This window comes from Musca autumnalis, unplaced genomic scaffold (genome assembly GCF_047663935.1).
Source record: "Musca autumnalis isolate F117 unplaced genomic scaffold, ASM4766393v1 scaffold_4, whole genome shotgun sequence".
NCBI classification, from domain to species: Eukaryota; Metazoa; Arthropoda; class Insecta; order Diptera; family Muscidae; genus Musca; species Musca autumnalis.
In genome coordinates this window covers 174,538,789-174,565,431 of record NW_027411977.1, presented here as the reverse complement: position 1 = coordinate 174,565,431, position 26,643 = coordinate 174,538,789, and the positions used below count along the sequence as shown (strand labels likewise).

General features: G+C 34.5%; 1 protein-coding gene across 7 annotated transcripts in view; it reads right to left on the bottom strand.

Moving 5' to 3' along the window:
• Positions 1–4,805: 4,805 nt before the first annotated feature.
• The window catches only part of sff (BRSK family serine/threonine-protein kinase sugar-free frosting), a 141,973-nt gene continuing 120,135 nt past the window's right edge, over positions 4,806–26,643 (bottom strand). For 4 of the 7 annotated variants that reach the window (XM_073983488.1, XM_073983489.1, XM_073983490.1 and 1 more), the window contains 5 exons: positions 6,433–6,537; positions 5,968–6,043; positions 5,728–5,897; positions 5,530–5,660; positions 4,806–5,470 (listed from right to left, as the gene is read on the bottom strand). In XM_073983488.1, the coding sequence (XP_073839589.1) occupies positions 5,365–5,470; positions 5,530–5,660; positions 5,728–5,897; positions 5,968–6,043; positions 6,433–6,537 (588 nt within the window). In that variant the 3' untranslated portion in view covers positions 4,806–5,364. The remainder of the gene's footprint in view (positions 5,471–5,529; positions 5,661–5,727; positions 5,898–5,967; positions 6,044–6,432; positions 6,538–26,643) is intronic. The other 3 variants (XM_073983491.1, XM_073983493.1, XM_073983494.1) reach the window with 1 other exon arrangement.

The window sequence follows — 26,643 nt, the reverse complement described above, 5'->3', positions numbered from 1 at the left end:
TAGAATCCTCAATCTAGCATATTCTACAATGTTCAACGAAAAGGGAACTAGAGAAATTTCTGGCCTAACAATAAAAACGCGAATATTTGTCATCAAAAATAATTTAATTGTTTTCTCAAGCAGTCTCCAGCATTATAAACACACTTTTTCATGCGCTCAACCAATCGTTAAAGCACGTTTTCCACTCCGATTGAGACACCTCCAAATCATGGTTTTTGGACGCTTTAACAGCATATTCTGGTGACGAAAGTCGTTGACCATAATGTGCTGTAATCAAATGAAGTCACCAGTCAGAGCTGTATCCGCCATATGACCCAACAATTCCACGTTTTGTTCGGTCAAAAAGGTGCTAGTTTGAATAGATGTGTGAGAGCACGGTGAATTGAGCTAATTTTAAATGGAAGGTGCTTACATCTGGGATGTTTTTGCGGATTCTGAAACACCAATGTTCATAGATGAGAAAAATCCTAAAACAAGAAAAAATCGCTGAAGGGATTTTTTAATAAATCGCGGTTAAAGTTCACATTTATATGTTTATTTTATGCTTTCGCGATTTTGCTTGGAAACCGCAAGTCCAATCAAAATGGGAAATTGTAGTCATGACCTTGTTTTATTAGGAGACGATACAGTCAGTAAATTGTCAAAATTAGAACTTCTATATCTCAAAAATAGTAAAACCTACGAAAACATCATAAAGGACGATCTTGCAGAGAATTTTGACTGCGGTTTCCCAACAAAATCGTGAAACCCCAAAAAACCTAAAAATGTGAACTTTGACCCCGATTTATTTAAAAAGCGCTCCGGCATTTTTTGTTTGTTTTTACAGTTGGTTCGAGAGAACCGTGAGAGCTCGTAATGTCATGGTGCACAACGATTCGTCTTCTCTTGTTGGTTCTTCGAAATTCAAGCAAACAAATAGTAGAGTACCACTTAGAATTAACCGTTCTACGTAGCTCAAGCCGTATACTCTCCACATGATCAGTTTTGCCGAAGAAAGAGGCGACCATTTGCTTCGAAGTGCTTCTTCCACAAAAGACATTCGTTGGATTTGGCTCGTTTTCAAAGACCCAAACGGTCGATTCCTGTTTATTTCGGGCTCCAAAGCATAGATCACGATTCGTCGTCTGTGCCGATCTTATTAACGTCGTTTGAAGCACCGCGATTGTTTTTATTGACAATTTCTTTGCACCAATCCACAAGAGCCTTTTTTAGCGATTGTCGAATTTTTGTCGAATATCGAAAGATACCAAGGAACGGTCCTGACCGGCTTTAACTTGGCAAAGTCCAGGATTTATCTTGGTCTCTCTCTCATCTCAAGTGGACACTGACCTCCCCGTGGTGTCACCTGGGGTAGCTGCCTTTAACACCCGTTAAAGATAGTGAGCTAAAATGTGCCGCGCGTTCATCCATAAGAACGTTAAAAACTTGTGTTTGGACGCTGGGTTAGTAACCCTCCCTTAGAAAAAAAGCAGCCTACTACGACGAACGAAAGAAAAGAAAAACAAATCCCTCTAAAGTTGACGAACCCCGCAAACGTTTTAAGGACCATGATCTGCGAATCTCAACCTGGAATGTTCGCACTCTTTATAGAGAAGGTGTTTACGCATAGGCAGATGTACTTGAAAAGTACAAGGCCGACATTACTGGCATACAGGAAATACGAGGGATTGGACAAGGCGTCGCAACAACACCTAAAGGTGACGCACTGTATTATAGCTGTCATGACACAGAGCATGAGTTTGGTTGCGGATTTGCAATTCGATTAAAAGCTAAATTCTTCAACATCAGCTTTATTTGGCCCATAAGTCGGGAAATTCAGTCTCCACAGCGAAACATCTGACAATGGTATGAGGCTGATAGACTTTGCAGCTGCATAAGGGCACCTGGCTGTCGCCAGATCAAAGAACAAGAAATCAAATTGATCACGTTGTGATAGACGGAAGACAAGCATCGAACGTGTTGGATGTAGGATCGTTTCGAGGTGCAAACAAAGACTCGGACCACTACCTTGTTGCAGCAAAGGTACGTACCAGATTGAACGTAGCAAACAAAGTGCGAACAGACACAACACGGTAAGCTGCAATCACAACAGATAGCCACAGCATATTCCACTCAAATGGCCCAATTGCTTAATCAAAGCACTCCTCGTGTCGATAACATAGCAGGACAATGTCAAAACATTGCCCACTCCATGCAAACAGCCGCACAATCAGTACTTGGATACCGGAGACCTCCACCAAGGAATCCATGGTATGACTAGGAGTGTCGTGCTGCTACCGAAGAGAAAAATGCGGCATATAGAGCTACTTTACAATCAGTAGCAACACCTAGCGCACGAGAGAGGTATCGAGAGAAAAGAAGAGAGGAGAAACATATTTTCCGCAGGAAAAAGAGAGAGAGATGGAAAAGCGGGAGTGTGAACAAATCGAGATGTACAGGAGACAGGAGCAAGACACTGGACATCCTCCTGTAGAGACTAGCAAGGTAATTTGGTAACTAATACAGATAGTGTGCTAAGGATATGGAAAGAACATTTTTCCAAACTGTTGATATCCAATAGTAGCGAAGTCGACGAAGTTTCCACTGATCCAATCCCAGAAGATGGTATTGAATGTATGCCAACCGCCCAAGATGAGGTAAAGACAGCAATAAACCGGCTGGAAAATAATAAGGCAGCAGGAGCTGATGGCCTACCAGCCGAGCTGTTTAAAACCAGAGGCGACACGCTCGAAATATTTGGACCTTAACAATGCGGTTTTAGACCTGGCAAGTCCACCATCAACCAGATATTTACCCTGCGGCAAACCCTGGAGAAGACCTAAGAGATGCAGATCGACAAGTACCACCTTTATGTCGATTATAAAGCAGCCTTCGACAGCCCGCTACGTTCAAAGGTATTGCAAGCCATGTCTAAATTTGGTGACTCTAACTGACACAAGATCTTCAGTTAAAATAGGAAAGACCCTCTCAGAAGAGTTTTGTGCCAAAAGAGGTTTCAGGCAAGGAGACAGCCTTTCGTGTGATCTTTTTACATCCTGGAGAGTTATAGGAGAGGCAAACGTCAAACGTCAAAAGAAGTGGCACAATCTACACCAATAGCCACATGTTACTTGCTTATGCTGACATCATTGGACGATCAGCTCGGACCAACTGTTGAAGTTGGTTCCTATAATTTTGAGGTAGTAAAAGACTTCGTACACCTCGGCACCGCCGTATACACAACAAACGACATCAATTGTGAAATAAAAAGAAGAATCGTATTGGCCAACAGATGCTACTTTGGCTTAAGTAAGCACTTTAAAAACAAAGCCTCAACTCGTCAAACAAAACTAACGCTTTACAAAACACTGTTACTACCCGTGCTGATGTATGGTTCCGAAGCCTGGATACTTGCGCAAGCAGATAAGGCAGTGCTTGGCGTGTTTGAGAGAAAAATTCTTCGAAAGATCTACGGACCAATCTGCGTTAACGATGAATATCGATGTCACATGAACCACGAGCTGCATCAGCTATATAACGACATCAGTATAGATAAATGTATCGAGATGCAGCGATTGCGTTGGCTAGGCCATATCATAAGAATGAGCGATGATGAACCTCTTAAAAAAGGCGGGCCGCATGGCGGTGCACGCAGAATTGGCAGGCCAAAGAATAGATGGCGCAAACAAGTGGATGAAGAGATGACAAGGCGCGGTATTCCAGAAAGCGAAGCACTATACAGAGAGAATTGGATATCTTTTCTTAGTTCGGTCTATGGAACAACTGTTCTGTAAGTAAGTATGTCTGATTTCATACGTTCGTTTGTATCCAACTCTAGTTTTCAGAATCACACGGACTACCTTTGAAAAACATTAACAGAAGAAGAACATCCAAAGTTTGGCCCACTGTCAGTTAGGGTTTTGTTTTGGTGGGAAATGGTGGACCGATATATAAAATCTTACGAGTGGCAAATTGTCTGAAACAGATTTCGTTGAAACATAATTGCAGTCTAAAGACATTGTTTCGATGAGTCACATTTCTTGGGTGGAAAATAGATCATTGAACAATTTAAGAAAGGCAATGACCCAAAACGTAACTAGACTTAATGTTCATTATTATATAAGTGCGCTCATGTGACGCTAATTCCTTCCCAGTTCCCGATATAAATATGTTAAAGGATTTGTGAGGGAATTTTGACAATAAATTGATAATTTCGAAATGATACACCAATTTTAATTCCGTTCTATACAGAGCTCCGATTTGCTCAATTTGACTCGCGAATGGGAGTATTCGAAGAGTAGACGCTTGCGAGTTCTTCTTGTATAAAAATAACGCACAAATGTCAAAAATGCCGTAATCACCCGCTTTTATTATTAGAGTAAGCTCCTACTCTATTTCGAACATTTTGACTCCCACTCTTATTTTCTTGCAAAACTCGTACTCCTCAAGTACTCCCACTCGCAAGCATTTTTACCTCGCGAGTAAAGTCGAGCAAATCACAACTTTGCCTTGCGAGTGACGAAGAAAACATATACAATACTCGATTTCTTGAGCGAGTATTGCGGAGCTCTGGTTCTGCTTGACAGTTAAAAGCCAATCGTTCTCTAAACTTCTTTTACAATTCCCATAAAGTCTTAATTTTGTGTTTGTTCTGTTAAGATCAATATTTACCAATTACTTTAAATTCAATACATAACGTCGAATACAAAAAATAATATTTTTTTAAACAGTATACAGATTAAAAATTATACATATCTCTTTTGCATTACAGGGAGGCCATTTTGATTTTATTTGAAGCATTTAGATAAAATTCTAAGATGATGTTATTTTCTTTTTTTGTCAATATTTAAGCAAATTTTTTAATATAAAAAATGTCTGTGAATCTTCTCTGTTGAAAACACAATTTTATTTTGTTCTAAATGCATAGAGTTATCTTCATTGGTTGATTATTTTTATGCTTATGTTTTGAATATCTGAAATTGCTAATATTTTGAGGTTCAAGGAAATTGAATAAAATTACTTCGGTATTGCTTTATTTGGTTTCAGTTTCCTTTTGCCACTCGTTTTCTTTTTCTTTGGTTTCATTTAAAACTTAAAAAGAACAATTCAGATATAATAATACGTACGGATTATGTTTAAATACTTTACGATACATTATTCATTCATTTGTGAACATTGTCAAACTTTGGATTCCGCTTAGGTATTTCCTCTGATTTTGCTACATAGGGATTAGCGATGAAGGCTGCTGCAGCTGACTTTTTCCACAAATTGTTGATGATTTTGTAGTTGTTGTTGTTTTTGTAGTAGTAGTGGTAATACAATTTTGGAGATTTGTTGAAATAAAACCGGTTGCATAAAAGTATAACCAAATCAGAGAAATAATTCTCATGCTATTGCACTCCCGGACATTGTTGTCGCCTGACGATCACTCTGCAGTTCGCGTGTGCGTTCCTGTTCAGCCGATTCGGAGCTAGCAAAGAATAGATTGTTTCTGTTCACATTTTTGTGGCTACACTACTTTGGGATGTCATTTCGCTAATGAGCACTTACTTGGATCTCACCGCTATAGGACTTCCAGGTATATCGATTGGATTGGCATTGTTGTTGTTGGTAGCTGAGGAACGACGACTGCTGCCAGATTTGTATGTGAATATTGAGTCATTTTCCACTTCGTTTTCAATCTAATTGACCATAGCAAAATATTAATAGAAGTTCAGTTTCAAAACTGGTTGTTCAATCTACACATACCTGACGTTTATAAGAAAGTCGCTCACTGGAAACCGAGCCGCACGATGAACTTTCCGACACAGCTTGCGTGACGGTTGTTACTGATGGCGGACTGTTAGGGCCAGGAAAACGTTTTGAACACACCTGTGATTGTATGTGTTCGCATATGCGTCGGAAACGTCTTATATTTCCTGAAACACAAATACAAATTAATATTTTTGAGAAATGTTCTTTTCAGAAAATTTTAGGTATTTTATTTACCTGATAATAGTGTAAATGTTAAAGCAAATAACATATCGGCCACATCACCTTGTTTACAAATTGCACTAATATCAACCTAAAATTATGAATATGAGTCAAAATTAGAACAATAGAAAATTCACATGCTAAAACAATGATTCGGAAAGTTTGACATGGGATTTAAATTTCTTGTTTCTTTTAAAAAAATAAATACAGACAAAAACAAGAATATTTATAATCTTTTTATATTTTTCTTATATTAAAGATTTCTTTAGTCCCGGTCCACACTAGCGTGAATTTCATAGCAGAGTAAAATCATGAAATTGCTGTAGTGTTGAATTCGATCTAAGAACACCTATAATCATGAAATTTTTTAATGAAATTCACGCTAGTGTGGACGGGGACTTACTTCACGATATTATGTTGACGCTAGACTATAGTTATTCACGTACATAAGCCGCCGATTAATATCTTGTAAATACATACCTGAAATTTAACGTGTCTTTGGAACATAACTGGACCATTGCCGTTTCGTTTGTATTCCACGCGGAATGATGTAGGGGAAACCACACTGTGTGATAACTCTGCCATCTGCATGAAAAAAAAAAACAAGAAATAAATTAAATTTTATTAATAAGGTAAAACCGTTAATAAATAAACTGAAACTAAAAAAACCGTTAATAAATAAAACAAGTTGTGGATTTAAAAATTGTCCACAGGATTGGTGTATACGATTTTAAGAAAGGAGTTAACATTTTTGTCCGTATCTAAGGGTCAATTTGCAGTCCGATGTGTCTTTTAGAACTGCTATATCTCAAGAATGGTTCGTTCTAGAAAAAAATCATAAAGACCACATTTGTAGCGAATTTTACATCCACAACATTTATTCTAGTCACTTTTTGATTGGACCAGCCGTTTTCAAGAAAAATTTCGAAAACTTAAAAAACCCTTTGTAGAGAATTTTACATCCACAACATTTACTCTAGTCACTTTTTGATTGGACGAGACGTTTTCAAGAAACAATTCGAAAACCTAAAAAACCTTTACAATTTTACTTTTGACCCCGAAAAACTTCTTTTGCACACATGGAATCAATGGGGACTTTTATAACATTAAAGACAAATCCTAGCTCTCAGCATAGTGGGAATTTTTTAAATTTCATCGTCTATTTTGACTGGATTATTCGGTAAACCGTTAAGTTCAAAAAATCATAGTCAGTTTGTTATAGAATGCAATGGGAAGTAATTTAATATTTATTTCAAAAGGTTCCGGTAAGATCAGTATAGTCACTTCAATTTTATTTTATTTTTAAAGTTTGATCTTTGCTCGATTTGAACTTGTGAACTTCTTGATATTGTTTTGTTTTAATGGTAAATACGGGTAATAGTATGTAAATTAAGATTATTATTAAAATTGTAAATGTAATATTAAATGTGGTCAATAATTTGTTGTGTCAGTAAGTGATGTTTTTTGATGTAGTCTGTGGTATCGTCCATGTGTTCTTTGGAGTAGAACTTTCGGTATCCCAGCGTATTCTTGTAAATATATGGTAAATAACAAAAATGGTTTGCAATCGATGAATCCGAGTTTCACCCTATCAGAATTCGCGAACTGTTAACATATTCTATAAAGTATTACAACAATTCTTTAAAATTAAGTGTTTTAGGAGGGATCCCATAATGTCGACCATTAAAATTAATTTTCGTGGAAGCTGTGTTGGCATCAATGTGGAGAAATGGTTAAAAATGGGTTGAAGCCTACAAGTTTTTTATATTACATTACATTTTATAGACAAATGTCCAAAGAAAGACTCAAAGAATACTTCATGGGCAATATGATACTAGTGTATCATTTTTCGATATATCCACTGCATCCACCTAAAATTGATGCTGACATGTTGAAGCCGGAATTTCAGGGTTTTTTGAATTTTTTTAATAATCCGGACGCGCAAGAGGATAATATTCCAAACTCTTAACACGATTATAGAACTCGTGATTTTACGTCGTTTGATGCATATCTCATGAGTGTGCTCCTTACATCATCCTAGTAATTGGAGTCGAAAGGCCAAAATTTGATGAGTGAATTTTCTTACAAAACCTATTTTTTGCGTGTAAAATTTACAACTGTCATTCCATTCCTTTGAAACCCGCGTCAATTTAGTTTTTTACGCGACGGTTCTAATGAAGCCTTTCGCGATCGAATCCATCTACTAAAACCGCGGATATAGATACCTTGAAAATCGGAAAATCAGCAAAAATATATTTTAACAAATCCGCGTACTAAATCCCGATTTTCTTTAAAATTTTTTACATAAATGGAATCCTTTACTGGCGATTATAATATTTGCGAAAACGCGTGTCATAAAAGAAAATAGATACGCGAGTAATATGGGTCTTTCACAAAAAATTGAATGTGGAGGCACATCCGCGGTTCTTGAAGAATCTAATTAAAATTGGTATATTTTGACGTATTTTTGATAGGCGCTGATGAAACCGGATGCGCATCAAAATCGTATGCACATTGCGCGACTTTTACCAACTTTAAGGTTTTTTGCAGTGTATGATGCAACTGGCGGCATATTTATGCATAAATTTTAAAAGAGATTGATTCGCTGTATCCAAAAACGGATGTGCACCAACCGACTTTAACTAATTCGCCAATAACGGGCTTTTTAATTTTAATATTAATTGAATGATTGTAATTTCAATATTACTCTTAATTTCCTACCCTTATAAGTTATCACAGTAATCAGTTAAACTCTCGCGATGGTAAACCATATTTTTTGATGAAGTTTTAACAGTATACATTCATTATTCTATGGGATTTTAGCAAAATAGTTGGAGAACTCCCAAATATTTTTTTCTAATTTTTAGAATCAAACCAAAAAAATATTTGCAACAATATTTTCCAACAATAAGTTGTTCTCTGTTGTTGTTGCTATAATATGCAATTTATGTACCTAATCTCTATAAATTTGATGTCATATTTTTCTATGCATTGTCTAGATTCCGCATATATTTTTTAATTTATTTTTTGAGGGTTTGTACGGATTCTGGGACAGGATAATTTGGATGTACTTCAAATTTTTTTTATTATTTGTTGATTTTCCGCGAAAATAATAATAAATTTAATAACTATTTAAACATCTACGAATAGATATGGAATACTGTTAACGATTTATGCATACATTTTCTTATAAAAACAAAAAATATATTTTTAAATGTTTTTTCTTTATATGAGAATAAAAACCGCTATAACTTTTGCGCGCATTGGCCAATTTCGCGAACGCGAGCAGATTTGAAACCGGATTTTTTTCCTTTACCTCTATATCAAAAATCGTAGATGTGCTCGCAAAAAATTTTTTTAATTTTTTTTAAATGGAATTGTAAAGGAATTTTGTTATTCGCCATATATATTTGGTGAAATGTGACGATAGCAGGGAACAGTTTTTGAAAAGAAATTTTGCTTATACTTGCGAATTAGAAAAAAATCAATTTCCAGATTTCGTAAAACTTAAAATTTTGGATATTTTTAGTTTTTGGTTGGAAAACCTACGAAAACCTAAACGTGTTATAGGCTTTACTTCTGCGAAATTTAATAGAGGTGTCAAAGACAACTACTACATGGCGGGAGTTAAACAACAAATTAATAACATTTCTGCACGCCTTAACTAAATAAAAAACTTCTGTGCGCAGGAAAAGACCAAAGTCGGACGGGACCACAATGTGATACTTTATCTTATCAACTTAACATTAAATAGGATGAAAATATATAAGGGCTATATTTAACTCTGAACTGAATATAACAAAAATTGACCGACTGTACTCTTGGCTGATTTCGGCCAGATGTACCGAATTTAATCCGGATAGGACTTATTTTACTAATTTAGTGTATCGGATGAAAAATTATATGGGAGATATATTCAAATCTGAATTTGGTGCACCGAATACCTCAAATCGGGCGAATATATATATGGGAGCTATATCCAAATCTGAACCGATTTCAATATAATTTGGCAAAATTTTTTGGGAAGTGGTGTTACTATAAGGAAATGGCTTTGGAAGTTCGTACTTATGTGTACGAGAAGTACTAAATTTGGTACAATTTGGATTTGGTTGCAAGGATAGAGATGAAAACCTGAAATATGGAATTTAGATTATCGTTGAAGTGTACGATTGAGACATGGGGGTAGTTTTTGAAATTCAAACTTATGTGTACGAAAATTACTAAATTTAGTACAATTTGGATTTGGATAGACCTGGAAACCTGAAATGTGGCATTAAATTACTTTTGGAGTGTAGGATTGAGGTAGTTTTGGTAATTCGTACTTATGTGTACGAAAAGTACTAAATGGTACTAAATTTGGTACAATTTGGATTTGGGTGAGCGGATATACCTGGAAACCTGAAATTTGGAATTAAGATTACTGATGGAGTGAAGGATTGAGGTAGTTTTGGAAATACATAATTATGTGTACGAAAAGTTCTAAATTTGGTACAATTTGGATTTGGGTGAACAGATAGAGCAGAAATCCTGAAATTTGGAATTAAGTTTATGTTTGGGTTGTTTTGGAAAATCGTACTTATGGGTACGGAAAGTGCTAAATGGTACTAAATTTGTGTGAACAGATAGAGCTGGAATCCTGAAATTTCGAGTTAAGGTTACTGTTGGAGTGTAAGATTGAGGAGGTGTTGGGAATTCGTACTTATGGGTACGAAAAGTACTAAATTTGGTACAATGTTGAGTTGAGCGAACGGATAGCGCTGGAATCCTGATATCTGAAATTAAGATTACTGTTGGAGTGTAGAATTGAGGTGGTTTTGAAAATGCGTACTTATGGTGGGATCCTGAATTACTGTTGGAGATAGTTATTGAAATTAGTACTTTCATACGAAAAGTATTAATGGTATTATGAAGAGAGGTGGAATTTGGAAATTTGGTAATATAGCCGCTGTTGGTGCATAGGGTTGAGATATGGATGTGGTTGTACGAACTACGAATTACTAAATGGCACAGAATTTGGTTCAAATTGTTATTGAGTAAAGAGGTAGAGCTGAAATTGCGAAATTCGGTATTAGTATAGCAGTTGGCGTTTAGAGTTGAGATGGAGAGGAAGTTTTGGAAATTCGTATGTATACGAAAAATACTAAATCGCGGTTGGGATATAGTTTTGGATATAGAGAAGTAATTTTTGAAACTTACACATATTATAAGTACTAAATTTGGTACGAGTTTGGTGTTGCATGAAGGGATAGGAATTATGAATTTCGAGGGATAGGAATTGGGAGTTTACAGTGCTATACATTTTTTTGGAAACGTCATTATTTGTTATTTTCAATATTTGTATTTAGTGATTTAGTCTAACTAGAGTAGTCTAGGTTAAGTTATTTTCTGTAATATAGGTGGTCTTTAAGGCTTGGTTACCAGATAAATTAAATTAAATTAAAAAATGTAGGTGGAATTTCGAATTGTTGTATGAGGGTTTGTGTTGTTGTTTAGATAAGGATTTTTTTAAATGCATACAAATTCTGAAATTATGCTGAGGACTGACTGATTTTTTGAGAAATATGAAATGTACTAAATGGTATTCATTTTAACGTTGGGTGTGGCAATGAAACTGGAATTATATACTTAGTGTGTGAAAAGTACAAAATTGCAATAAATTTAGTAATGGGTTATTAACAGAAATGGAATTCAGATTTTTTATTTATTTGCCAAGTTTATTGTTAGAGGTGATCGTAAAATAAGTGTCCTAAAAGTATTAAATACTAATAAATATTGAAGCACTGGTATTGAGTGAATCGATAAATGAAATTTGTTATGAGGATCACTGTTGAGATTGGATCAGAATATATATTCAAATCCGTCTTTAAATGAATGAATGGTTTCTACATTTAATATCATTGGCATTGGGTGAACAAGTAGAGGTAAAACTGTAAAATTTGAGCTAAGGTCTTGGATTTTAAAAATTGTACTGAATAGTGCGCTATTGTTTCTATGTTATCACCAAGGCGAATTTAAGAAGGAGATCCAAAGGCGAATTCAGGCCGTAGTATTCATTTGCTGTCAAAAATTTTTGAACGAAATATCCACAAAAGGTAGAAGAAAACGGTAAAATATTCTTCGCGAAGCTTAAATTAACATGTTGTACACATGGATTCTTTAAAGAAGAGAATTATTTGTTATTTATTTTTAATTACAAATATGTTTTGTCAGCAAATGAAGACATCAGTTGTTATTATTGTGTCAGCTTCTTTCTTGCACCATGGAGGGGGATAAAATTTTCAAATAATTATATATATATACTAGCAAGTGCCCGCTACTTCGTTAGCGGAGAATTCACACGAATATAAAGGAGGATAATAAATAAATAAATTAAAATGCAGAGTATAGTTTCACCCGTTCCTATTTACAAATTACACTGTGACACAAAATGGAACTCAAAGTCTGATGGGTGGAAAATTTATTTTGGAGATGAAAGCCCTTGATGAGTATACTAAGAACCCAAAAGGAAATTTTCGCCATAGGTCAAGTTTCTGAGATATCGCGCGATGAAGTTTTTGATTTTTTCCTTCTAATACTTGGGAAAATAGCTCCATATCTCTGTTTGGCGTTGTTGTAGCTTCGTTTTGAGGTGACATGTCTTCAGTGATCGATTGGCGAATCTTTTTGTAGAACATTTCATTCTTCTAACTCAATGCCTTTCATGTCCTTTTCGTCCTTTATTTCTTGAACCGTAGTGAAAGTACCACAAGATGAAATTTTTCAGCATCCAAATATCCTAAGAAAATGTTGCTCAGAAGATTTTAGGTACGGCTCTCTTTGACAACTAATCGATTTTGTCCCGTTTTCATTGTCATTTTTGACATTTATTCGGACTTGGTTCAGAATTAAACTATGTTTTGTTTTTCTGTATATTCGTTATTTGTTATGTATAGGTATGTAAACATAAGAATTGGTTATTGCTTATGTAGACATCTGGGGTGCTTCTGAAATAATCTCAATTTGTGAACCGGATATTCCGACATTAAAACCGATTTTTGAACCGGTTTTAAGTAACCGATTAAACTTATATGTATACCATTAAAAAGCTTATAGAGTTGTCAATCAAATTAAATTAATTCGCTTACGAAAACTTTGTTAGTTGCTGTTCTAGAACAAAAAACCCGTTTTCTTAAACCGTTTTTAAAGAAAAAATATAAATTGGCGATGAATGTCGATGAAGATAGTGCGATGAACCCGGAAGGACAGTTCTGCCATAGGTCAAACTTCTGAGTTTTGGCGAAATGAATTCTTTCTTAACAAACTATACATGCCTACATGACAAGAAACCTAACGAAATTTGATCACGCCATAACTCATAAGTTTGACCTATGGCAGAACTGTCCTTCCGGGTTCATCACACTATTTTCATCGACATTCATCGCCAAAAAGAATTTTTCACCCCCCAGCCTTTGATCTCCATATTTGCACGTACTGATATTTTTTTTCCTTAAAAACGGTTTAAGAAAACGGGTTTTTTGTTCTAGAACCGCAACTAACAAAGTCTTCATAAGCGAATTAATTTAATTTGATTGACAACTCTATAAGCTTTTTAATGGTATACATATAAGTTTAATCGGTTACTTAAAACCGGTTCAAAAATCGGTTTTAATGTCGGAATATCCGGTTCACAAATTGAGATAACCGGATCTATCCTCTAAAAAAAATTTATTAACGTGTTCGTCATTACAAGAGCTATTTGTCGTAAATATTTTAGAAGCACCCCAGATGTCTGCATAAGCAATAACCAGTTGTTCTGTCTACATACCTATACATAACAAATAATGAATATACAGAAAAACAAAACATAATTTAATTCTGAACCAAGTCCGAATTAATGTCAAAAATGACAATGAAAACGGGACAAAATCGATTAGTTGTCAAAGAGAACCGTACCTAAAATCTTCTGAGCAACATTTTTTAGGATATTTGGATGCTGAAAAATCTCATCTTGTGGTACTTTCACTACGGTTCAAGAAATAAAGGACGAAAAGGACATGAAAAAGATTCGCCAATCGCTTTCACTGAAGACATGTCACCTCAAAACGAAGCTACAACAACGCCAAACAGAGATATGGAGCTACTTTCCCAAGTATTATAGGGAAAAAATCAAAAATTTCATCGCGCGATATCTCAGAAACTTGACCTATGGCGAAAATTTCCTTTTGGGTTCTTAGTATACTCATCAAGGGCTTTCATCTCCAAAAGAAATTTTCCACCCCCCAAAAATGCTGCTGCACAGTGTTATTTATTTAGTAAAGTACGACAGTTTAAGGTTTTACCACATTTTCTTTCTAAAAATCATACCTGAGGTTTTCAAATAGAACTACATAAATCGATTAATCGATTTGTGTTAATTTTGCTGTATTGATGCCGCGTAGAAGTAGCTAGAAGCTATCAACGGCAAAAATCTGTTTTCAGAAAATGTGGGTCGTAGTATTTTTAAAACTATATTCTCAACGACTATTGTTAAAACTACATATTCCTTTAACATTTGGTACCCTACACTACTTGGAATATGGCATAACTAAACCCCTTTAGTAATGAAAGTACTTAGCTGAACCGTCACTTCAATGTTCCTCGGAGGGGCAAAACAATTGAATTGTACAACACTATGCAGTATTTCATTAAACATGGTTCGATTATCTGCCTACTTACATTATGATTGGCATTAAAAATAAGTGCAAACAATGACAATGCCTTAAACATATCAAGCAGTAATTAGGAATTCAAATGTATGGAGCTATATCCAAATCTGTAGTGCGATTCTCTAACACATTTTTTGAGTTACCGACAAAAATCGGTAAAATTAAAACGCAAAATTATAAATGAAAAGTTCAAATAAAAGTTGACACCACTGTTGCTATCGGTATAACTTTACGACTGCTTTTTATTCATCGCTTACTTACCGAAAAACATCGGTAATTACCGAAATTATAAGCATTTTAATTTTACCGACAATTGTCGGTAACTCACAACATTAGTTAGTGAATCGCACTACTGAACCGATTTTATTACACATTTGTTATAAAATAGTTGTTTGGTGGATAGAATATACGGAATCGGGAGAATATATGGGAGCTAAATCCAAATCTCAACCGATTCTCGTCAAAAGCAATAGCTATAGTCCTTTGGTCAAAATTGCGACCATCATAAATTTTAACCCGGATAGGATAATAAATGCGACAAAAGTGCATTAACGGATGAACGGGCACGTATAAATGGACTCAGAATGTGATGCTATGTAGATCATCGAAAGGAACCATTGACCTATTTCGTTTCCTTTTGCATGTTACATACAAATGCACAAATTGATAATACCCCTTAACACAGTGTGGTGTAGGGTATAATAAAAAATTCTAAAATCGACAAACTTTACCATAAGAAGATTTATGGCCAGTTTCATTAATACGATAGATATACAAATTCGTTCAAACTACTACCAAACTTTTTTATTTGAAAAATATATAAAAATTTACGAGTCATGTTTGTTTTCAGTCAAACAAATATTTTCTACAACATCAGGAGTTTGGTTGGTAGTAATTCGAACGGATTTGATTTCGAATCATCTTAGAGAAACAGGCCATTAATTAATTATTTGGTCTTAAAATATTCAGCGTTAATAGAAATCTACTATACTATAATCATTCAATAACCATTATTCAAAAACGCAGATTTTTTTTCACTGAATAGTAAATGTATTGAAAATTGCAATTTTTCTGCAGAGCAAAAATGTATTTATTTTCGCTGTAATTTTAAATACGTGTTATATACATATGTAATGGATACTTTACACGATATGTTTTTACATATGTGTTGAAACTTTGCATATACATTTTGTGTGCACATATTTAGGGTTGGTCGATTTTTGTCATTCTTTTTCACAGGAACATTGAGGATGTCCGAAGAAAGTATTCTGCGAAAAATGTATACATTTGACTGTTTTAGTTATCTAAATGTTATACAAATTTTATTTGTATAACATTTATCGTATCGGGACTTTCAGGAAAAGTTGGTCTTAATATAACGTATACCTACTTTGGGCATCAATTACAGCTTGTAAACCCCTGGGATTTAAAAAAATACAATTCGAAATGTCATATTTTATAGGTATTTGTGCCATTGACCTTTATTAAGTCGCTCATATTAGTGGGCTGTCTTATTCCCGACTTCTGTCTTCAGATGAACCCATAAATTTTCAATGGGGTTAATATTTGGACTTTGGATTTTAGTGTCGATGTCTTCGTTGTAGTTGTATAACAACCAAGTCCTACGTAAATAAGATTTACGTCTGTCTAGACTGTCTTGTCTTGGTAGAGTTTATATTATAATTTATAATTTTCAGTGTCCAAAAACCCAATTTTGACGTTGTCGATTAAATAATTTTTCAATGTTTCCTCCGAAATCCGTATTTTACCAAAGCCCTTGCTTTATATACAACCCCATGCCACAGAAAAACGGATTGTATAGACAAAGGACTGCTCTCACCAATTTTATTAACATTGAGTTTGTTGACAGAACAACTGAATTAAAAATACAATTGCAATCATATTTTGTTCAAACAATAACTGTATGGGGTTAGTTTTTGACGAAATCTACATCCTCAGATAAATGTATAAATGAAAATCTTGATTTTTTTTTTTAAATCGCCTTCGAAAAACTTTGAGTATTTTTGATTGGGTCGGTTAACAGCATATTACATGATGCGGTGCTCTTGAACCAACATTAAATGAAAGGAGCTTACACCTGGGAATAAAAAAAATCGCCTGAGCGCTTTTTAAATAAATCACGGTCAAAGTTCACATTTTTGGGGGGTTTTTAGGTTTTCACGCCCTATCAAAATAGAATAAGGAAAATGTTGTAGCATCGAAAATTCTCTACAAAATTGTCCTTTATGATATTTTTGTAGGTTTTACCATTTTTAAGATATAGATGTTCAGATTAGGACAATTCACTGACTGTATCGTCTCCATATGAAACAATGTCAGGACTGCAATTTCCCTACTTTAACTTATATATCGCAATTTTTTTTTTTAAAAAATCGCCTTCGAAAAACATTGAGTATTTTGGTTTGGGTCGGTTAACAGCATATAACATGATGCGGTGCTCTTGAACCAACATTAAATGAAAGGAGCTTACACCTGGGAATAAAAAAAATCGCCTGAGCGCTTTTTAAATAAATCACGGTCAAAGTTCACTATTTTTGGGGTTTTTTAGGTTTCCGCGCCCTATCAAAATGGAATAAAATTTTGTAGCAGTGAAAATTGTCTACAAAATTGTATTTTATGATATTATCGTAGGTTTTACCATTTTTGAGATATAGACGTTCAGATTAGGACAATTCACTGACTGTATCGTCTCCATATGAAACAATGACTGCAATTTCCCTACTTTAACTTATATATCGCAAAAATGGTACAACCTAGGAAAAAATTACGAAATTTTCACAGCTATAAAATTAATTGCCGTTTTCAAGCAAACTCGCGAAAACCTAACAAAAAACCTAAAACTGTGACCTGAACTTCTATATCTCAAAAATGGTAAAACCTAGGAACAAATCATATGAGTAATCTTTTGTCTATACGATTCATTTGTTAACATCGAGTTCGTTTACAGAACAACTCAATTAAAAACACAATTTTAAAAACTGTATGGGGTTAGTTTTTGACGGAATCTACATCCTCAGATGTAAAAGAAAATCTTGCAATTTTTCTCAAAAACGACTTCGAAAAATGTTGAGTATTTTGGTTTGAGTCTGTTGACAGCACTCAACATGAGTAATCCTTTGTCTATACACTTCATTTGTCTATGCCCATACCATAACTTACAGTTCTCCGGACTTTACAGTATGTATTGCATTTTTATTTTCCAGGACTGTGAGAGGGTTGCGCCATATTTTGTGGGTTCCGTCGTAATAGTGCAACATAATTTTCATCTCATCAGAAAATATAACGTCATCAAAGAACTTTAACGGGCTTGAAATCTTCTTAGTAGCAAATCTGATTCGTTCCTTTATATTTTGCGGGGAGAGAACTTTTTCCTAACCCTTCGTGATGAATACTTGTTATGTAATACTTTTCTGCCTTTTTCACGTAACACACATACTCCAAAATCGTCTTCAATTACAGAACCAATATTTTGTCACTGGTTTGGGGCCTATTATCGATTTCATTAATTATTTAACGATTACTTCAAATTAAAGATTTTGAAATTGAAAATTGAAAAGTTATGACTGTACATCTCCATATACGATAAAATTCTTAATTGCAAATAAATCGTGGTAATATGCACAATTTTATTGCACTTTCATTGATTTGCAAACATTTAGTTATTACCAAAAGTCAGGTCCATACAGTTTTTAGTTGTTGTTATTTCTGGCCGATTTCTGAATTTATTCCCCTAATGTTGTTTTCAACAGCAACTCATTTGTTCAACAAACCCAACATTATTTATTGAAAGAATTTTTGATTTAATTTTAAATTGAAAATCAAAATTTTTACAAATGCATCGTTTGTAATCATTTTTTCTAACTGGATTTTAACGTATGAAAATCTTTTGTGCGACACCTGTTATGTTTGCGTAATTGATGTTTATACCATTATCACCAACTGCGACATCTGTTGCAATGGAAGATAACAACTGTCTTGTCTTTATATTATTTAGTGGTTTACGATAGAAGTAAACTACAAAATTTGAAATTATGTGTGATATTTTACGGTATCAAGAAGTTATAGCATTGTTAATTCGACACATGTCTTGCAGAGGGCCAACTAAGTGAATAAGTACGTAATAATAGTGAAAAATAAGGATTTTTGTTGTTGTTATTTTTTGTGGTTCTCGCACATATGCATCAACAGTGACCCACTGGCAAAATTTCAAGCTCCTAGATTTAGCCGTTTTGGCTGGGCGTTGATGATGAGTCAGTCAGTCACTTATCACCAAACCATTTTATAATATATATATATATATATATATATATATATATATACTAGCAAAATGCCCGCTACTTCGTATGCGGAAAGCATATAAAAAGAAATAAACAATATATATTATGGAAATGACAAACACTGAAAATTTGGTCGCACTAATACCAATTTTAATCAATATTTATTTTTATCTTAGTACTGTACGTACCCTTTAAGTTCGATTTTCAAAAAGATCAGCCGTATCTCACCCTTACACATTAACAGCGAGATCAACGTTGCACACCAATACACACCCTAACTCCAAACAATAAAAATTCCAGCACTGTCCCTACACCCAAAAACAAATTGAGTACCATTAAATAATTTTCGTATACTTATGGTACGTATTTCGACGATATATCTCATCCATACACAGACATTAATACAAAATAATTACAGTAAATTCCATAATAATTACAGTATTTCCAAATCTCAAGATTCCAGCTGTATCCGTTCGTCCAATTCCAAATTGTACCAAACGTAGTATCAAGTCAAACTCTTCGCATCCATAAGTAAGATTTTCCAAAACTACCTCAATCCTTCACTTTAGTAGTAATCTTACTTCCAAATTTCAGGATTCAAACTCTATCCGTTAAACCAAATTAAAATTGTACAAAATTTAGAACAATTTAGAATATTCGTACCAATTTTCAAAACTTCCTCAACGCAACAGGGCTACAATAATCATACTTTCAAATTGCAGGATTCCACCGCTATCCGTTCACCTACATACAAATTGTATTAAATTTAGTACCATAAGTTTGCTTTTTCAAAACAACCTGAATCCTACTCTTCGACTGTAATCGTAATTCCAAATTTCAGGATTCCAGCTCTATTAATTCACCCGAATCCAAATTGTATCAAATTTAGTACCATTTCATTCCCAAACAAAATTTTCAGGATTCCAGGTCTACACGTTCACCCAAATCTATATTGTACCATATTTAGTACTTCTCGTACCCATACGTACGACTTTTCAAAATTTCCTCAATACTACACTCCTACAGTAATCTTAATTCCAACACTATCCGTTTACTAAAATTCAAATTGTACCAAATTTAGTGGTTTTCGTACCCATAAGTACGAATTTCCAAACTACCTCAATTCTACTGTCCGGCAGTAATCTTAGTTCCGTTCATCCAAATCCAAATTGTACCAAATTTAGTACCATTTAGTACTTTTCGTACCCAAAGGTACGAATTTCCAAAACTATCTCAATCCTACACCCCTACAGTAATCTTAATTCAAAACTTTAGGATTCCATCTCTATCCGTTCACCCAAATCCAAATTTATTACTGCTCGTAATCAAAAACGAACTTCCAAAACCATATCCTTATTTCAACGCCATTTCCCAACCTTGATTCCCATACCAAATTTGAAGATTCTAGCTTTATCCATTAAAAATATGCAATTGGTACCAAATTTAGAAACTTTTAGTACTTTTCGTACACTTATAGGTCGAGTTTCTAAATACCCTTTGGTACATCTTCCTAACTCTCCACCAATGACCACTCGTTCAAAATTTCAGAATTCTAGCTCTTCGCGTTTGCCTAATACAATGGATTCCATATTTAGTACACTTTAGCAGTTTTCGTACCTTTCTACGACGAATTTCCAAAAACCCCTTTACACAAAAACAAATTGTACCAAATTCTGTACAATTCGATTTTCCAAAACAACCTTAATCCTTCACTTAAACAGTAACCATAATTCCAAATAACAGGATTCCAGCGCTATCCGTGCACTCAAATCCAAGTTGTACCATTTGGTACATTTCGTACCCATAAGTACGAATTTCAAAAACTACTTCCATCTCAATCTTAAGGCACCCACTTATTAGTCAGTCTGACTGCCAGCATTTATGGTAGTATGTGTAAATTTTTGAAATTTTGAGAATGTATGTGTGAGTTTTCCAAGACTGATGAAAATCAAAATAGTTTTGATTTCAAAATGAACCCCCATCAGTCTGGGTGAATTGTGTTTGTTTTCAAATTGTCAATAAATAATTTTGAAAAACAGAAAATAATGTTGGTGTTGGAACACAAAAACGTAGAATTCATTCATTTTTGGAGGAGAAATTCAAGTTTTCTAGACTTGACTGATGGTTCGTGCTACACACTTGTCAGTCACACATACAGAAAGGGTTCATCGGATTGACGGCACAGACTGATAAATGAGTGGGGGCCTTTATACTCCAACAGCAGTCTGACCGAATTCCAGGATTCCAAATTGTATCACAGGTAGTACCACTTAGTAATTTTCGTACCCTTACTACCTCAGTCCTACACTCCAATAGTTATCCTAATTTCAAATTTCAGGACTCAAACACTATCCGTCACCCAAATCCAAATTCTACTCTATAGCCTACCGCGAACGGGTTTCAAATTCTAACTCTTTCCGTTTACTAAAATTCATACTTTAAATTAAAATACTTAAAATTCAGGATTCCAGTTCTATCCGTTCACCCAAATCCAAATTGTAATAAATTTAGTACCATTTAGTACTATTCGTACACATAAATACGAATTTCCAAAATTTCTCCAATCCTATGCTCCAACAATAATCTCAATTTCAAATTTCAGGATTCCAGCTCTGTCCGTCCACTCGAATCCCTATTGTACCAAATTTAGTACTTTTCGAACACATAAGTACGACTTTCCAAAACCACCCTCATATCTCAGTCCTACACTTCACAGTAATCTTAATTCCAAATTTCAGGTTTCCAGCTACATACATACGTTCACCCAAATCCAAATTGCACTAAATTTAGTACCATTTAGTACTTTTCGTACCAATAAGTACGAATTTTCAAAACTACCTCAATTCTACACCCCACCAGTAATCTCAATTCTAAATTTCGAGATTCCAACTATATCCGTTCACCCAAATCCCCATTGTCCCAAATTTAGTACTTCTCATTAACAAAAGTAAGAATTTCCAAAACTTCCCCAGTCCTACACTCCAACAGTAATATCAATTCCAAATTTCAGGAATCCAGCTCTATCCGTTCACCCAAATCCAAATTGTACTAAATTTAGTACCATTTAGTACTTTTCGTACACTCAAGTTTCCAAAAACCCTTTGGTGCATATTTCTTACTCTTCATCAGTGATCCTTAGTCCAAATTTGAGGAATCAAACTCTATCCGCTCACACAAATCGAAACTGTACCAAATTTAGTGCTATTTAGTATTTTTCGTACCCTATGTACGAATTTCCAAAACTTCCACAATACTAAACTCCACCAGTAATCTCAGTTCCAAATTTCGAGATTCCAGAGCTATCCGTTCACCCAAATACCCATTATACAAAATTTAGTTCCATTTAGTACTTTCCCTACACATAAGTACTAATTTCCAAAACCACCCTCATATCTCAATCCTACACTTCAACAGTAATATTAATTCCAAATTTCAGGTTTCCAGCTCTTTCCTTTCACCCAAATCTAAATTGTACTAAATTTAGTACCATTTAGTACTATTCGTACACATAAATACGAATTTCCAAAATTTCCCCAATCCTATGCTCCAACAATAATCTCAATTTCAAATTTCAGGATTCCAGCTCTGTCCGTTCACTCGAATCCCTATTGTACCAAATTAAGTACTTTTCGAACACATAAGTACGAATTTGCAAAACCACCCTCATATCTCAGTCCTACACTTCACAGTAATCTTAATTCCAAATTTCAGGTTTCCAGCTACATACATACGTTCACCCAAATCCAAATTGCACTAAATTTAGTACCATTTAGTACTTTTCGTACCCATAAGTACGAATTTTCAAAACTACCTCAATCCTACACCCCACCAGTAATCTCAATTCCAAATTTCGAGATTCCAGCTTTTATCCGTTCACCCAAATCCCCATTGTATCAAATTTAGTACCATTTAGTACTTTTCATACACATAAGTACGAATTTCCAAAAGTTCTTCAATCCTACACTCCAACAGTAATCCCAATTCCAAATATCAGGATTCCAGCTCTATCCGTTCACCCAAATCCCTATTGTACCAAATTTAGTACTATTTAGTACTTTTCGTACACATAAGTACTAATTTCCAAAACTACCCTCATATCTCAATCCTACACTTCAACAGTAATATTAATTCCAAATTTCAGGTTTCCAGCTCTATCCGTTCATTCAAATCCAAATTGTACTAAATTTAGTACCATTTAGTACTTTTCGTACCCATAAGTACGAATTTTCAAAACTACCTCAATCCTACACCCCACCTGTAATCTCAATTCCAAATATCGAGATTCCAGCTATTATCCGTTCACCCAAATCCCCATTGTATCAAATTTAGTACCATTTAGTACTTTTCATACACATAAGCACGAATTTCCAAAACTACCCTCATATCTCAATCCTACACTACAACAGTAACCTTAATTCCAAATTTCAGGTTTCCAGCTCTTCAGCTACGTTCACCCAAATCTAAATTGTACTAAATTTAGTACCATTTAATACTTTTCGTACACATGATTGGTAATTTTCCAAACCATTTCCTTTTAGAAGCACCACTTCCCAACCTTGATTTCCATACCAAATTCCTATATTCCTGGGGCCTATTATTGATTTCATTAATTAGTTATCGATTTCTTCAAATTACAGATTTTGAAATTGAATAGTTATGACTGTACATCTCCATATACGATAAAATTCTTAATTGCAAATAAATAGTGGTAGTATGCACAATTTTATTGCACTTTCATTGATTTGCAAACATTTAGTTATTCACGACATCTGTTGCAATGGAAGATAACAAATGTCTTGTCTTTCTATTATTTAGTGGTTTACGGTAAAATAAGTGCGCCTAGAAGTAAACTACAAAATTTGAAATTATGTGTGATCGTTTACGGTATCATGAAGTTATAGCATTGTTAATTTGACACATGTCTTGCAGAGGGCAAACTAAGTGCATAAGTACGTAATAATAATGAAAAATAAGGATTTTTGTTGTTGTTATTTTTTGTGGTTCCAGGACGAATTTTCTAAAACCCGGCCTTATCTCGCACATTTGCATCAACAGTTACCCACTGGTAAAATTTCAAGCTCCTAGCTTTAGCTGTTTTGGCTGGGCGTTGATGATGAGTCAGTCAGTCAGTCAATCACTTATCACCAAGCTCATTTATATATATAGATATATATATACATATACTAGCAAATGCCCGCTACTTCGTATGCGGAAAGGGAACAAAATATATATATACAAATTTTTTAATACGGGAATGGTGAATACTGGAGATTCTGTTGTACTTAGACCTATTTTTATTACCAATATTTTTTCGATTGTAGTCAGAATTTACCAAAAAAAGCTGCCGTATCGCATCCCTACCCAGCAAAATAAATTGGAAGTAGTGCAATGTAGACTAGTTCCTTCACGGCATGTTTTTATGCAATTCAAACGGAATCGTGAAAAAGGCACTCCATTCCTCACATTTTAACCGCATTTGGATGCAATCCAAAGAATCACATCCATTTGTCACATTTTAATAACATCCGGAGGCAGTTCAACGGAGTCGTGAAAAAGGCACTCCAATTCCTCACAATTTAACAGCATCCGGATGCAGTTCAAACGGAGTCGTGAAAAAGGCACTCCGTTCACTACATTTTATTAGCAGTTGTTAGAGATCCCTACATGTACATAAATCAGTTTGTACATCTCTACAGTCAGCAGTCCAAAAAGAGATAATCGTGTTAACATTTCCAAACATTTGTTAATACAAACGAAATAATATTTATTTTGTGAACATTTTTCCGGTAACTCACGAGAAGAAAATTTCCCAATGGAGTGCTGTTGGAGTACATGTCGAAATCTTAACTGGTGATGGGAAGACAATATCAAACCCATTTAGCAGATGAAGCAAAAGCACTTAAGCTTGGATTATATGAAGAGCGGAGGAAACACACATGTTTGCGATTGAATTCAATAGAGAATTTTCATAATTTGTGTTAATTTAATAAAGTTATTAATATTTTTGTTTTACACAAATAATAAATGCATTTTATTTTGTTATTCAAAACACGTGCTCTGGACTGCCTCCTATTCTACCCCAAAAGGTCAGTTAAAATGCAATGCCAAAGGTTCAGTTAAAATGCAATGCCAAAGGGTCAGTTAAAATGCGGTGCAATGGAGTGCCTCTTTCCGGGGTCACTCCCTTGTAAAAATCATGAGTGAAAATGCATAATTTGATGCACTTCCAAATCACTTGTACATATCATTTAACTGCCTCTTTGGAGGCAAACTTTTCGCTGGGTACACAACTACCATATTTTTTATTTCGAGTTTCCAAAACTACGTATGATATTGCAAATTTCAGATTTGGCTTTAACCCTTCACTAACACAGCATTCCCATCCAGAACGAATTTCCAGACACTAAACTTTATCTCACCCCTTCACAACAACAATCACGCACATTTACAATGCAAGGTTCCAGCTTCCGTTAAATTTTCGGCATTCAAAATGGCCATAAAAATCCACGTTTTCGTATATCCCCATATAACGGTACGGAAGAACAAATCTATATTGTCCAATTCTCTTTAAATTTGGATATTGAATACTCAGAGGATATAAAAGTTTAATTTAAAAAATGTCTACTTCAATCCACGTTTATTAGAAGAGATATTTTGAAGATTTAGAGTATTTTGAAGATATTCTGCACCTTTTCCAACCGAAATTCGGAATTTGTGGCATGAGAGGTTAGAAAAACTTTTTACAAAAAATTGTACTTAATGTGCACGGGTATGTCAACAGTATATAACGGAAAATAAGTTTGGAGCCATTTCAATTTAGGCTTTTTTTATTAACAGGGGGTAAACAACATCTAGTTAACAAAATTGTCGCATTGGACCACGTTTTCAAATTAACATACCAAAGCGGTCAGAACAAAAAACATTTTTGAAAAGATACTTCACGTTTGACTACATAATTTCAGTACATTATTTAGAAACGCCTTGGCGTTAACATCAAATCAATGGAACAATATTCAGTACAATTTTTCAAACTCAGAACTTTGTCTCAAATTTTAAAGTAATCTTCATAACAAATATTTTTTCATTTCGTATTTTTTGTACAAATAGCGTATTTTCAAATTATATAATCCCAGCTTTAGTACCTTAACCGCTTACACAATACCAAAATGGTTTTGGTACCAACATGTTACCCATCTCTTCGTATACATAGGTAAACGTTTCAAAAATTACTTCCTTATATTCAACATATATCCTAATCCCAATTCACTTCTCCAGCTTTATATGTTCCCCTGAAACCCATAAGAGTACTATTTAGTACTTTTTGTATAAATAAGTACGAATGTTCAAAACCTCCTCCCTACCTCCACTCTAAACACCAATTGCTAATCTAATACCGAATTTCACAATTCCAGTTCTACCCTTTACAAAATCACAAATTGTACAAAATTCTATACCATATAGCAAATACCAAAAGGTACCATTTAGCACTTTTGGTACACGATTTTCCAAAATGTACTTTCATATCTCAGCTCTATCCGTTCACCTAAACCCAATTTATAGCCAATGTAGTTCCATTTAGCAATTTTCCATAAGTACGAATTTCCAAAACTACCTCAATCCTACATTCACGCAAATAAAAATTGTAGCGAATTCCGTACCATTTAGTACTGCTTCGTGCACATTAGTACGATTTTCCAAAGCTAACTCCA